The sequence below is a fragment of the Trichechus manatus genome, unplaced genomic scaffold, assembly GCF_000243295.1.
Source record: "Trichechus manatus latirostris isolate Lorelei unplaced genomic scaffold, TriManLat1.0 scaffold00039, whole genome shotgun sequence".
NCBI lineage: Eukaryota > Metazoa > Chordata > Mammalia > Sirenia > Trichechidae > Trichechus > Trichechus manatus.
This window is the reverse complement of record NW_004443975.1, coordinates 12,897,676-12,912,932: the sequence shown is the minus strand read 5'-3', so window position 1 is coordinate 12,912,932 and position 15,257 is coordinate 12,897,676. Positions and strand designations below refer to the sequence as shown.

The window sequence follows — 15,257 nt, the reverse complement described above, 5'->3', positions numbered from 1 at the left end:
CAAGAACATTAGCAAATTCATGAAATCAAGTCTTGTTTGTATTTCAGTCATCAACACTGAATTTTTGTTGCCTAAGTACTAGGTCCTGCCTTGACTAAAGCCATTACTGGCTCCTTGTAAATGAAAATGTCTCAGTGTTCACAAGGCTCATGTAGCTCTCCAAAATAAATGAACATCAGATAATAGCCATCTGAGGGACACAAGAGTTTACTTAAGAAAACTTCCTGGTTATGAATAAAACCTCATGTAATACTTGAATCATAAATTTGAAGATGGGATTTTCTTTGTTACTGTAATTAGGCATTTTAGATAATGTAAAATAAATCTGTGTTGTTTTACTTGGTTAGTATTAAGTCTTTTTTAATGACTGAGGAGACAGGAACAATATTTATTGAGCACCTATTTTTCATTATGTCATTTAATTCTCAAGTAGATGTTGCTGTCTCTATTTTACAAAGAAGGAAACTAGGACTCCAAGAAGTTCTTAGGTGCCTGGGGCCACACAGCTAGCACCCAGGCTTGACTCCAAAGACCATGCTCTTTGCAGTGTGTCACATAACTCCCTTACTCAGTAACATGTTTTGTATTAAACTGATTTCCGAAATAAGTTTTCTAGACTTCTAGTGTTCCAGAGGGACCATGTACTCCACCAAAATGTGGATTGTGTCTATGATGCTGGCAGCATTCTGTACTCAGTTGAATGTTTTTGGTGCTTTGAAATCCATCACCTGTCATCTTTCCTCTCTAGTTAGCTGCCAAAGAGAACATCTTTATAATCCGTTCCTGATATTCCCTAGTGCATCATCCTTTGATTTTATATACCATTATGGTAATGTGTTCTGAAATTGAGAGTGAGGCACTGAATTAGTTTCCTGCTGAAAGTTCTTCTGGATTATTCTTTCTAATTATAGACGAATCAGAAATAGATTTGTTATATAATTCCTGCAATTTTAAGATGTAGTAAGTAGAGAAGGGCTTTGAGCGAAGGTAATATTATAGCATTGCTTTTTTTTTTTTTTTTTTTTTTTTAACATTTTTAAACATTTTCTCCTGGAATTCATCGAAGGAAAGGATTCCCTGCTGCTAATGAATTGTCCATATGGCTTTCCAGTTCAAATTGTTTCTGAATGCTGAGGCTTATAAAATAAAAGAATAATTTATAAATCTTTTTCTTTTCTCTTTTCATATCACCAGGTGATCGATATTCCAGAGTGGTATTTACTTCAGCTGGAGGGGAGACACTATGGAATTTACCTGCAATTAAATCAATGTGCAATGTAGATAATTCGAGGGTATGTAAAGTAAAACTGAAATCTCTTTAACACAAATAAGGGTTTATTATTGAAACTCCTTTACTGCTGACCCTGCTGTCTTATCAGAAGATGAAAGTACTTAAGTGGCTTACCTACTGAAGAGGCAACACCAGCAGGCCAACTTTGCATTCTTTCAGATCCCAGGATCAAAGTGTCTCTGTGCTTCCCCACCCTTAAAACAGACCATCTTCCTTATAATAAAGAACTCTTTCTTTCCCTGTCGTGTTCTCTCTCCATAATGGTCTTTTTTATTTTTTTATTTCACATCATATTTCTTTTCAGGATGGTGGTTAAGGCTTTTTCTCATTCTTTTGTTGTATTTTCTTTCTTTCTTTCCGTCTCTCTGTCTCTCTTTCTCTTTAGCCAATAGGAAGAACTAGTCTGCATTGTTCCTATATTTCCCCCTGAGGTGGTTCTTAGCATCTTAATTAAGCCGGCCTCTCTGGCAATCAGTGGGTCATTTGCGCCAGTGACCTCAAAGGAAAATTTAGGGCCCAGGCTGGGGAAGGGAACATCAAAGGGCACAAATACAGTATCTGTGTAAATGGCCGGAGTAATCCAACGCAGATTGTCCTGAGCTCTAAATGCCTTGCTGCTTTAGAAGCCGGTAGGATGCAAGGAGACAGGCCCTTCCTCTCTGAGTCTTCTCTAAAGCCCAAAGAATGTCAGCACCAGATATTAGGAAGTTCACCTCTGGGCTTGGAAGAGCTGTCAATTTCATGTCTCCAGGGGCAGTTTCTCAAAGTAGAAGCTGCTATCTAATGTCACTAATGGACCTGTCCAAGCACAGTAACCAGGCAGAAAAGGAAGTCAGTGTATTCCTAGCACAACTCTAAAAGGCAAAGTCACTGCTTAGTTAAAAGTCCAGCCCTGCTAAGAGCTGTCCTGACTACCTGATACAATCACATGGTCTATCAACCCACCCACTGCCGTCGAGTTGATTCTGACTCATAGCTACCCTATAGGACAGAGTAGAACTACCCCACAGGGTTTCCAAGGCTGTAATCTTTACAGAAGCAGACTACCGCATCTTTCTCCCATGCAGCGGATGGTGGGTTCAAACCACTAGCCTTTCGGTTAGCAGCCTAGCACTTAACCACTGTGCCACCAGGGCTCCTTTTGGTCTATCAACAGGGTGTCTCGTGGAATAGTAGATAGAAAGGACCGTTAGAGGTCACCTTACCAGTAGTCTCATTGTGCTGATACACGAGTACTTCTGAGAACTGAATGGCTTACCCAGGTCTCCTAGTTAGTTGGTCCGAGATCCACTGGCTTTACTCCGTTCTTCATTCCAAGAGACTGTTTTGTACATTTTGAAAATAGCTTTCCCATTGATTGGGACATCAGGACTTTCTGTGAGTGTCATCTTTTCTCTGTCCAACTCCAAATAGACCAAAGCCACAAACCATCTGTAAACATACCGAAGTTCCTTAACTTTTGTTTGCCTTATTTTCTTCTACAGCTATCAGTTCATTATTCCAAGGCTAAGAATGCATTTCTCCTTGTCATGGGTTTCAACCCTTCTTGTATAGAAATTAACTCTAAAGTAGTAAATGTCTGCAGAGTACGTACTATGTGCAAGACTTTATGCTAGGTACTTTACATCTCTCTCAGAACCCGGGTGGCGTAGTGGTTCAGAGCTACAGTTGTTAACCAAAAGGTCAGCAGCTTGAATCCACCAGCTGCTTCTTGAAAACCCTATGGGGCAGTTCTACTCTGTCCTGGAGGGTCACTATGAGTCGGAATCGACTTGACAGCAACGGGTTTGGTTTGGTTTTTTTTGGTTTACATCTCTTATAATGAGCCTGTGGCCTTGAAATTATAACACCTTTTAACAAATGAGAAGTTAAACTTAGAGAAGTTTAAGTTTAGAGACGATAAGTCAGTCTGATTACTTTATAACACAGCTTGAATAAGAATAGTTCATTGACGCCTATGCTAGTTAATCCTCATTATTCTACCTTTGCAGTTGATCTTCAGACCTTCCCTCCCCTGAAAACCCTGACATGACTGAATTCATGCAAATGATTAATAGCTGATGTTTATTGAGTATTACTGTATGCCAGAAAGTGTTCTAAACACCTTAATGAATTGTTTAATCCTCACGACAGTATTATGAGTTAAATATTGCTATTTTGCCCATTTTATAGATGATAAAAGTCCACACAGTTGGTAAGTGGCAGGCCCAGAATTGGGACCCAGCCCAGTCTAACTCAAGTTTGTGCTTTTACCCACCATGCTTTACACTTCCATAATGAAGAAGATGAGCCCACCACCACTGCCGCCATGTTTTGTTTTGTTGTGTTTTCCTATACCCGCCATTTCCCACTCAGTAAACCTCTTAAGAGCCATCATGGCCTGGAATAAGTATCTTTTTTTGTTTTTTTAAAAGAGCTAGCGATTTATTCTTTGAGTACGTTAAACTCTGAATGGACTCAAAGACTCAAGAGCCAATAAACAGTACTGTGTCATTATAACTTCTATAAACAAAAGCAGTGTATTATTTCATCACTCTGTGTGTATCAGATTATAAAAGTCAGCATATTGAGATAGCCTACAAAAAGGCGTATGCCAAAGATAAATAAGTTGAATGAATTATATGAAAGGAAAATAAGAAAGCTAAGGGTAATACTTAGCATACATAAATGCATACCCCACAGTCCTGTAATCTGCTGGTGGTGAGCTGCAAACTTGTCTCTAACCTCTCTGGAAGCCAGAAGAAAAAAGAGTTAACAGTCAGTGACAAAAGTCATAGAAATAAGGCAACAAATTAGCTGTTTTTAGGAGAAATTCAGCTTTTCCTCATACTGCAACAGGACCATTTCCCATAACCTTCGTAAAGGAGTACTCTGTGATGCTGTTTACAAAGTTCTTAGCAGCACACTTCCAAGAGGTACAGTGTTGAGTCTCAGCTCATTTGTAAAACATATCTCAGGTAGGTTGATAGCAGGACAGTGTTATAGCAAAAGCATTTCTACAAGAGATTAAACAGTGAAACCTAAGCATGTGGCTTTCTAATGGTTTGGCTTGATGCATTTGTAAAATTTGGGCTATCTAAAGGAATAGATGTACCCTGCTTGCCTGAGTATTTTCCCCTACTGGGCTCATGATAAGGTTTGGACAGTCAAGAGATCAAGTTTGTAAAACCTGGCAAGAACATGGTGTCTTAGTTATCTAGTGCTGCTGTGATAGAAATACCACAAATGGATGGCTTTAACAAAATGGAATTTATTCTCTCACAGTCTAGGAGGTTAGAGTCCAAATTCAGGACATCAGTTCCAGGGGAAGGCTTTCTCTCTCTGTCAGCTCTGGGGGAAGGTCTTTGTCATCAGTCTTCTCCTGGTCTAGGAGTTTCTCAACACACAGACCGCAGGCCCGAAGGACAAGCTCTGCTCCTGGCTCTGCTTTCTTGGTGGTTAGCAGACATAACTCTTAACCACTACACCATGAGGATTTCCTTTTTGGTGGTAGGAGGTCCTTATCTCTCTGCTTCCTTCTCTTCTCCTTTTATCTCCTGTAAGATAAAAGGTGATGTAGGCCTTACCCCAGGGAATCTCCCCTTCCATCAGATTAGGGCTGTGACCTGAGTAAAGGTGTTGCATCCCACCCCAATCCTCTTTAACATAACCTAATCTTGCCTCATTAACCACAGGCGGAGATTAGAATTTAACAGCATAGGAAAATTACATCAGATCACAAAATGGAGGACAACCACACCATACCGGGAATCATGGTCTACCTGAGTTGACACATATTTTGGGGGGACACAATTCAGTCCATGACACATGGCAAGCATATTTTCCAGGTCACCGATGGAGAGCATAACTGTTTGCTTTGGCTAGTAATTGGGAAGAGGGGGTAGAATTGTGGTCTTCTTGTGAAAATTTGAAGAACAACCAAAACATATGTCAGAATAGTCAGATATAGACAAGCGAATAAAAGGTAATCAAGACCCCAGAGTTCTTCCGCAAAGAGAGCATGGTTATAATTTTAGCACGGAAAATTGAGCACTGTTTTTTACCAATTGCAAATACCTTTGTATTCTAATTTCAAACTCTGCTATGAACCCAGATAATAAACTTTTTCATGGAGTTAATTTATTCATCTGGTCTCTTGAAGTAAAAACTATGGTTGACAGTTCAGATTTCAAATGATCACTGGACCATTTTCAAGTCTCTCAGCTCAAGACCCTTTTAGGATTTTTATTTGTTAACGGTGGTTTGAGCAAACTGTGTCCTTCGACTATTTGGCAATCTTTATTTTCTCCTTCAAATCCTAGTTATTGTACTTAAGCACTTGATTGTTAACAACTATCAAGTTGAATGGGACAACTCAAAATGATATAGAGCAGAAGAACTTAATTGCTGGTGGGTTGACTCCAGAAAATGTCTGGTAATCAGTGTAATGTCTCAGTGAGACCAGATGTTTCAGTTGTCGCCTGCCTGTGTTTACAGCACATTTAGTTCAAACTCCAGATTCCATTTAAATTACATGCCACTTATAATTCAGACAAGCATCGGTTTCCAAAGTGAGTAGCTTCTGTTTCTGATGATGTTGTCCACCTCCTAACAGAAGTACTATTTTCTTAGATTCTCTCAAAAGGAGCTGCAGTTGATTCCCCTGATCTTGATTACTTCTTCCTGCCTTTTGCCATCCTGAGGATGCCAGATAGTCATCAGTGACCAGAAGTGTGGAGTTTTCTTAACTAGACTCTGCTGGAGACCGTTTACCATTTCTTAGTTTTTGCACATTGTAGAAGTTAGAGTTTTCAGGAATCAGCTTGTAAAATGAATTTGAAATTTGGTGCCTGAGACCCTGTTGACTGCGGTTTAACTTTTGTGGACAGATAGAATCCCCTCCAATCTTACAGGACCCCAGAATCCTGGTTTTAAAGGGGGCCATAGAGCCCTCATTTTTTCTTTCCCCCCAAGGCTCCCCTTAAGTGTTAAAGAAGGGAGAGTCCAGCATCAAGTGAACCTGGTGTCAAGAGCTTAATTTTTAGGGGCTTTGTTCTTTTCTTGGCCTTTAAAGTTTCTCCAACTTAGCCAGTAGTTGTAGAAGTCAAGATTTCATTAAAAACTTGGCTTGTTTCTCTTTTTTATTCGTTCTTCTCTTCCTTTACCCCCGTTTTAAGTCAACTCCACCCTTGCTGCTGCCTAACAAGGAAAGTGGGTGCAAAGACATAACCACATGAGCAAAATGATCCCCTAAACGTGCAATCTGTGAATAACCAGAATCAGAAGGGCTGTATTCCCCATGAGAATTACAAGGAATTGCTCTCACTAACCAAATTTTATTTTTATAAACTTCAAAGATTTTGAAATTATTCCCCTGAATCCCTTTTCCAAAAATATGGCAAAAATATATAGCTGCCTTCTACATGAAGATATATCTGCTTGCCAGTCTCTTTAAGCCCCACGATATTTCCCTCTGTATTTAGCTTCTTGCTCATGAAAGACTTTGGCGCCACTTTCCCACTGCACTTGCGGTTGTTGGCACTCCCTCCTTGGTTCACATGGGCCTTTACTCATAAAGCAATACTTCAGTTACGGAGTTATAATTATTTATATTGTCTGATTTCCCTGCCACACTGAACACCTTGAGGGCAAGGACCACTGTGCCTTATCTCGTGTAAGTGCTCAACAAATATTTTTTTCTTCTGGATAGATGAATGGATGGACAGGTGGATGGATGGATGGGAACGCAGGCCTTCCTCCCTGAAAGCCTAGACAATTCCTTGAGTTCCATTCCTTTAGCTTCAGGTGCTGGTATCCAACTCAGGTTAGCTAAAGAGGCCAGTCACAATGGCATTTCTCTGTGCTCACTTCTTACCCTGTAAGAATCCTTTAAAGAACCCGGTGGTGCAACAGTTAAGCACTTGCTGCTAGCCAACCTACCCAGCACCTCTGTGGGAGAAGGACCTGGCAGTCTGCTCCTGTAAAGATTACAGCCTAGAAACCGCTATGGGACAGTTTTACTCTGTCACACAGGGTCGCTATGAGTCAGAAATTGACGCAGTAGCACCTAACAACAGCAGCAACACAGAGTCCTTTAAAATTGTTTTTTCTAAAGCTTGTATATCAGCCGCCGCCACCTTTGAATTTGAGGATTGGCTCCCCAGTGACTTAGTACTAGCGTTTATTTGTGATAGCAGCCATCAGAGTAGTATTTGGTCTGTGTTTATCATGTCCAGCTTTTTAATCTTTGGATTATACCCATTTAAAACACTCTGCTCTTATTTGAAAAGGTTATTCAAGGACAGAAGTCTATGCCTTCGTTCCCAATTTTAGCCGGCAGCCCTATTTCCTTTATCTTTGGCAGTTGGTTATTTCAGCAACTGTATTCCTTCTAGCTGATAGTGGGTTTCATAATGGATACAATTCATTTTCTTTCATCTGAAAACTATCAGGCATTGGGGATGCGTTACCGTTCTTTCAGTTCACCAGGCTGACCCCAGGGGCTTACATGTTATTTCTTTGTGGGGTAAAACTGGTTATCTGCCACGAAACCAGAGAGATGCTATTCTAGGGTTTCCTGTTATTTCTTAGTTGGCTCACTCTTCCCCAAGTTAGCATATGTGAATGTTTTTACCTGGAAACAATCAAATATGAATTCTCCTGTTTTCTGGAATGCCAAGTAATTGTTGCTCTCCAGAAAGGAGCTTAAAAATTAAGCCTGTGTTAAAGTAAATGTTATTTTAGTGCATTTGAATAATAATCCTTTTGGCTCACTTTTCTTTAACTCCAATAGATGATCTTTAAAAAAAAGAAAAGAAACAGAACTTTTTACTGGGGAAAGTTTCAAATATATGCCAAAGTAGAGAGAATAGTATAATGAATCTCCGTGTGTAGCTCACCCAACTCCAACAGTTATCAGCAGGTGGCCAATCTTGTTTCATCTACTTCGCCAGCCCCACAGGAGTAGTCTTGAGGGTGTTGAGGAGCCCTGGTGGCACAGTGGTTAAGCAGTTGGCTGCTAACGGAAAGGTTGGTGGTTCCAATCCACCAGTGACTCCACAGGAGAAAAAACCTGGCAGTGTGCTCCCCTAAAGGTTACAGCCTAAGAAACCCTATGGGGCAGTTCTACTGTGTCTTACAGGATCGCTATGAATCAGTATCGACTCGGCACACAACGGCAACAAGGGATTATAAGTCAGTTGGTTCTGGGATAAGTCCAAATTCCAAAGAGATGATTTATGGTGACTTCTCCTCCAGCACACCATTGATAAAGCCTAGTTTAATAAAGTTAAAGGGTGTTCTTTAATCCTACTAGGAAACAAATGTTCATACCCTCCTTGAACTTTGTAGTTTCTTCCCTGGAACAGCCTTTGGTAAGTAGAGACGACGGAAAGTCAGTAGAGATGAGGGATAAAGTCATCTTTAACTCTGGTACTTATGAAGAGAACTGTCTGCATAGGCTCAAGAGGAAGGAGAATATTTCTTATTTTCACTTTCAGGAAAGAGAGACCATTTATCTAATTTACAGATTTTTACAGGGATAAATTTATACAGGCTTCACCATAATCTGGTAATACCAGTAATGGCACAATTTTGCAATCTTCTGTAATAAAAATAGCCATAAGAAGAAAAGTCTTCTCCAGGAATAGTGTTCTAAATGAAATACTGCCCACATTAAACCCAGAATTACCATATTTGCTAATATACGGCAGTCCTCCATTTACCAAAGGAGAAGATTCCCCAAAAAAGAGTTTTCATCAACTTGTGTACACTTTTAAGAATATGAAAGAAAACTAAGTCTCTACTTAAGTAATGTATTATCTTCATTGCATGTATTTATTTAAAATCACATATAAATAATATTTTCATTTAGAAATATTGCCCTCTTCCACTTACATTTCAGGAAACAGTGTTATTCCAAGTATTTCACACACCTTTGACAGCAGTGCCTTTGATATTACCAGAGTTACTTGTTAAGTTACTGACAGTTTTCTAGGGTATATCATTTTTGCTTCCAACTAAGTTGATTGAGATACAATATTTTTGTCACCAAAACTTTTATGCCAATAGCAGAAACATTAGGCAAAGCCACAAATTTCTCATGTATCAGTTGGACAGTGTTCTTAATCCTATAGGTGATACAAGAGCTTCTCAACCTGTCCACTTTATTGCTTTTTCAAGTGTTTTTTAAAAGTCTTGTCTACTAAATAGGTGTTAATTTAGTCTCTTTGTTTAAACGAAGGGAGCATTGGTTGAGATTGTTTCACATTTCCATGTCATCCCCAAACAGTAGCTTATTGTTCAAAATAAAGTAACCCTGTAATATGAGAGCATAACCCTGTAATGTAGAACCCTGTAACAGAGAGCGAGCACCCTGTATTAGGAGCTTGTTCTAGGGGGACATCTCACCTTGTATTCAAGCTGAGACCTAGTGTAAGAGGATGATTATTTAACTCTTGTAACTTTCCCTGTACCTAAGTCAGACCTTTCAGGGAACCGATTTTCATCCGCAGTCCTTCTGGTGTCTCTGTCTCTGCAGATCAGATCCCACCCCCAGTTTGGCGATCTCTGCCAGAGGACCACTGCTGCGTCCTGCTGCCCCAGCTGGACGCTGGGGAACTACATCGCCATTCTGAACAACAGATCGTCCTGCCAGAAAATTGTCGAGCGGGACGTTTCTCATACCTTGAAGCTGCTTCGGACCTGTGCCAAACACTACCAAAATGGCACTCTAGGGCCAGACTGCTGGGACATGGCGGCCAGAAGAAAGGATCAGCTCAAGTGCACCAGTGTGCCTCGAAAATGTACCAAGTACAATGCTGTGTACCAGATCCTCCATTACTTGGTAGACAAAGACTTCATGGCCCCAAAGACGACTGACTATCCCATGCCAGCTTTGAAGTACAGCATGCTTTTCTCTCCTACAGAGAAAGGAGAGAGTATGATGAACGTTTACTTGGACAACTTCGAAAACTGGAACTCTTCTGACGGCGTAACCACCATTACGGGGATTGAGTTTGGTATCAAACACAGCTTGTTTCAAGACTATCTTCTAATGGATACTGTGTATCCTGCCATAGCCATTTTGATTGTCCTGTTAGTCATGTGCGTCTACACCAAGTCTATGTTTATCACTCTGATGACAATGTTTGCGATAATCAGTTCCTTGATTGTTTCCTATTTTCTCTATCGCGTTGTATTTAACTTTGAGTTTTTTCCTTTTATGAACCTCACTGCGCTCATTATTTTGGTTGGAATTGGAGCAGATGATGCTTTTGTCCTGTGTGATGTTTGGAACTACACCAAATTGGACAAGCCTCATGCCGAAACTTGGGAAACAGTGAGCATCACCTTGCAACACGCCGCCCTCTCCATGTTTGTCACCAGCTTCACCACTGCAGCGGCCTTTTATGCTAACTATGTCAGCAACATCACAGCAATCAGATGCTTCGGGGTTTATGCGGGCACAGCCATCTTGGTGAATTACGTCTTGATGGTCACCTGGCTTCCAGCAGTTGTGGTCCTACATGAGCGATACCTCCTTCATATGTTCAGTTGCTTCAAAAAGCCCCAGCAGCAGATCTATGATAAGAAGAGCTGCTGGACAGTGGCTTGCCAAAAATGCCATAAAGTAGTTTTTGCCATATCAGAAGCATCTCGAATTTTTTTTGAAAAAGTGTTGCCGTGCATTGTCATTAAGTTTCGCTACCTTTGGCTGGTCTGGTTCCTCGCCTTCACTGTAGGCGGGGCCTACATTGTGTGTATCAACCCAAAGATGAAGCTCCCCTCGTTGGAGTTGTCTGAGTTCCAGGTGTTCAGGTCGTCTCACCCTTTTGAACGTTACGATGCCGAGTACAAAAAGCTTTTCATGTTTGAACGTGTTCACCATGGAGAGGACCTCCACATGCCCATAACAGTAATCTGGGGTGTGTCCCCCGAAGACAATGGCAATCCACTAAATCCCAAGAGTAAAGGGAAGCTGACTTTAGACAGCAGCTTTAACATTGCTAGCCCAGCTTCCCAGGCCTGGATTTTGCACTTCTGTCAGAAACTGAGAAATCAGACCTTCTTTTACCAGACTGATGAGCAAGACTTCACCAGCTGCTTCATTGAGACGTTCAAGCAGTGGATGGAAAACCAGGACTGCGACGAGCCTGCCCTGTACCCGTGCTGCAGCCACTGGAGCTTTCCCTACAAGCAAGAGATTTTTGAACTGTGCATCAAGAGAGCCATCATGGAGCTGGAAAGGAGCACCGGCTACCATTTGGATAGCAAAACCCCGGGGCCACGGTTCGACATCAATGACACTATCAGGGCAGTCGTGCTAGAGTTCCAAAGTACCTACCTCTTCACTCTGGCTTATGAAAAGATGCATCAGTTTTATAAGGAGGTGGACTCATGGATTTCCAAAGAGCTGAGCTCCGCGCCCGAAGGCCTCAGCAATGGTTGGTTTGTCAGCAATCTGGAGTTCTACGACCTTCAGGATAGCCTGTCCGACGGCACCCTCATTGCCATGGGGCTCTCAGTTGCTGTTGCATTCAGTGTGATGCTCCTTACCACTTGGAACATCATAATAAGCCTTTATGCCATCATTTCTATAGCTGGAACAATCTTTGTGACTGTTGGTTCTCTCGTCCTGCTGGGCTGGGAGCTCAACGTGTTGGAGTCCGTCACCATTTCAGTTGCAGTTGGCTTGTCCGTAGACTTTGCCGTCCACTACGGGGTTGCTTACCGCTTGGCTCCGGATCCCGACCGTGAAGGGAAGGTGGTCTTCTCCCTGAGTCGCATGGGCTCTGCGATTGCAATGGCTGCTGTGACCACCTTCGTGGCGGGGGCCATGATGATGCCGTCCACTGTGCTGGCTTACACCCAGCTGGGCACCTTCATGATGCTGATTATGTGCGTCAGCTGGGCTTTCGCCACTTTCTTCTTCCAGTGTATGTGCCGGTGCCTTGGACCGCAGGGGACCTGTGGTCAGATTCCATTACCTAAAAAACTACGGTGCAGTGCCTTTCCCCATGCCTTGTCTGCGAGTCCTGGTGACAAGGGACAGAGCAAAACACATACCGTGAATACATGTCATTTAGATCCCAGGGGCCAAAAGTCTGAAATGGAGCATGAGTTTTATGAATTAGAACCTCTGGCATCCCACAGCTGTACTGCTTCTGAGAAGACCACTTATGAAGAGACCCACATCTGCTCCGAACTCTTCAACAGCCACACAAAGAATTTAAGGATGCCCATGCATGCAGCTTACGGCAGTGAGCTCAGCAAAAGCACCAGAAACGAAACAAGCTCTGCCTTGTTACAGCCCCCTCTTGAACAGCACACCGCGTGTCAGTTCTTCTCTCTGAATCGGGGGTGTAGCTGCCCCAGTGCCTACAAACATCTGAACTACGGCCCGCACTCCTGCCAGCAGCTGGGTGACTGCTTGTGCCACCAGTGTGCCCCTTCCGCTAGCGGCTTTGTCCAGATCCAGAACGGCGTGGCACCGCTGAAGGCTGCACACCAGGCCCCCGATGGCTTCGTGCACCCCATCCCGCACGTCCACGCCTGCCCCTGCCTGCAGGGAAGACTGAAGCCGCCTGGGCTGCAGAACTCTCTGCTGAGGGATTTTTTCCTTCACCCAGTGCAGCACATTCAGACCCCAGAAAAAATTGGGAAGACCAGTGTACACGGTCTTCAGAGCATAGAAGAGCATCTTCCAAAGATGGCCGAGCCATCGCCGCTTGTCTGCAGGAGCACTGGATCTTCAGTGAAAGCTGGTGGTGATGCAGAGACTAGCCAGAGGGGATTCTGTGAAAACAGAGACACGGGGAGTACGGAGGGCGGCGGAGGGACCCAGAAGACGGATTCTAGTTCAGCGCATCAGACCGACAAGGCAGAAAGCAAGGTGGAGCTGAGCTCGTCACAGACTGATGCCATCGTGAACTCAGAACATCGAAATCAGAGTGAACCAAAATTTATATTTAACCATTTCGTGGGGGAGGCTGGTTATGTGTCCTGCCCAAACAATCCACAAAGTTGTGGCAGAATTGTGAGAGTGAAGTGCAATTCTGTGGACTGTCAAATGCCAAACATAGACGCCAATGTGCCTGCTGTATTAACACACTCGGAACTTTCTGGTGAAAGTTTGTTAATCAAAACACTTTAATAAATAGAGCATTAAACTCAGAACCAGTGCCTTAGTCGGTCTTTTGAAATGGAAGTGAAATCCAGAACTTTAGGAAGTGAGCCCCCGAATACGGCCCCCAAAATGATTTTTGTTAAAAATTGTAGAATATAGAGCAGACTTGAATGAACAAGTTCACAAATCTAAGGAGGAGTGTTGGTTGATGATGGAATTTTTTTTTTTAAGTATGGTTCTTTTATATGTTTGTAGCCAGTTTGAAAAATAATTCCCATTTCCCTCCCAAAGCAGTGAATCAGAGATTTCAAGTTTGAATTACCTAGACATTTCCGTTCTCCCAGTCACTCATATTTACCTAATATCCTCATTCTGGTGCATTTGGTTGGCAGTATTCAGGAGTTTTGATGGCTCAACATAATTGCTAGAAAATTGCCCTAGTTTTAATAGAGCCCCTTCAGTTGAGATTCAGCCTTACAAGAACTAAACAACATTAAGAGTTTATATTTTTGGTGAGGACTTATTTAAACGCTAGTTACCAGGCATTGTAATAGTGTATTCCACCTGTCTGCGTGAGCAGACTTTACATGAAGCCAGTGATGCATTGATACCCACATTGGTGTCTTTTTCCAAATTAGCCAAAATTCACATTTGTTCGGTAATTTCACCTACTAACCCAGGGATCCTGGGCGTCGTCTTGTGTCAGGCGACAGTTATGTTAGTGCCATAGAAGAACAAGCGTGGATGGAGAGACATTTGTTACCCCAAACAGTGCTACACTACTGAGGACAAATTGCATGTTGATGAAGACGGATCCTGGTCGGATGGATCCATAGTCCCTGGAAGCTTTCAGTGGAGGGAGCTGGTTCTGTGACAAGTTTTGCTTCCATCTCTAACCCTAAGGGGACAAGTTCAGGCGGCTTCTTTCTCCTGTTTTGGTGAGCTAACACTGTTTCCAGACACGTAAGGATGATTTTATTGTGCGGCTAACACCTGGAAATGCTGAGCCTTCAGGCAGTATCTTAGATGACACTTGTGTATCTTGTGTTAGATCAGCCTGCAGTAATCGAGCTGTTGGAGCACGCTTTCTGGGTAATATTTCAGATAACAGTCCTTGTAACAGCATGTCATCTGATACTAAGTGCATTACAGCCAGTGCAGGGACAGCCCCACTGCCTTCTCTTTCCTTTTGTGACTCTGCCTTGCATTTGCTCCTCTGAAGAAAACTCGTGGAAATATTCCTAAATGCAGTGTTCTTTACGAGTGTTACGTTAACTGTTTTCCAAATCAGATCTTCTTATTAGTCTAGGGCCTAAACAAAGCTGTCTAAAGTTGGAAGGGATCGTGTGGGTCATGGAATCCAGTCCACCTCCGCCAAACCACGTTTCTGTTAAAATGGGTTTCCAGCTTCTGCTTCAATGCTTCTGTGACACGTAGCTCACTGGATGTCCACCTTGGTTGAACGAAAATCTGTCATCCTGTAGTTTTCCTACCATTTGGCCCTCAGCCTGTTTGCTGAAGTGTCAACAAACATCTCTGGTCTTTCTTCCACGTGGTAGCCCTTCAGATATTTGGAAAACACAGTAATGTCCTTGCACTAATATCCCCAGTTCAGTAGACTGTTCTTCCAGTTAAAAAGCAGTTAAAACCCGGATGGAGCAGTTGCTATTTCCTCTGAATTTGTTTGTTGAACTCCCTCTCCAGGTGTGGTACCCCAAAACACTCAGATTCACCCCAAGGAGAATAGATGGCACTCCTGTGAATTCACTTAGCAATAGGAATGAACTTTGGCTAAAGAATTACAGCCAACTCTTGTGCAGCTTCAAAAAAACAAAAAACCAAACCCATTGCCGTGGAGCC

The 15,257-nt window shown here is 42.5% G+C and overlaps 1 protein-coding gene across 3 annotated transcripts in view; it reads left to right on the top strand.

Annotated features, from left to right (window-relative positions):
- Positions 1 to 14,545, top strand: part of DISP1 (dispatched RND transporter family member 1) — a 66,923-nt gene extending 52,378 nt beyond the window's left edge. For all 3 annotated transcript variants that reach the window (XM_004375907.2, XM_023730950.1, XM_023730951.1), the window contains 2 exons: positions 1,195 to 1,292; positions 9,810 to 14,545. In XM_004375907.2, coding sequence (XP_004375964.1) covers positions 1,195 to 1,292; positions 9,810 to 13,424 — 3,713 coding nt within the window. In that variant the 3' untranslated portion in view covers positions 13,425 to 14,545. The remainder of the gene's footprint in view (positions 1 to 1,194; positions 1,293 to 9,809) is intronic.
- Positions 14,546 to 15,257: the final 712 nt, after the last annotated feature.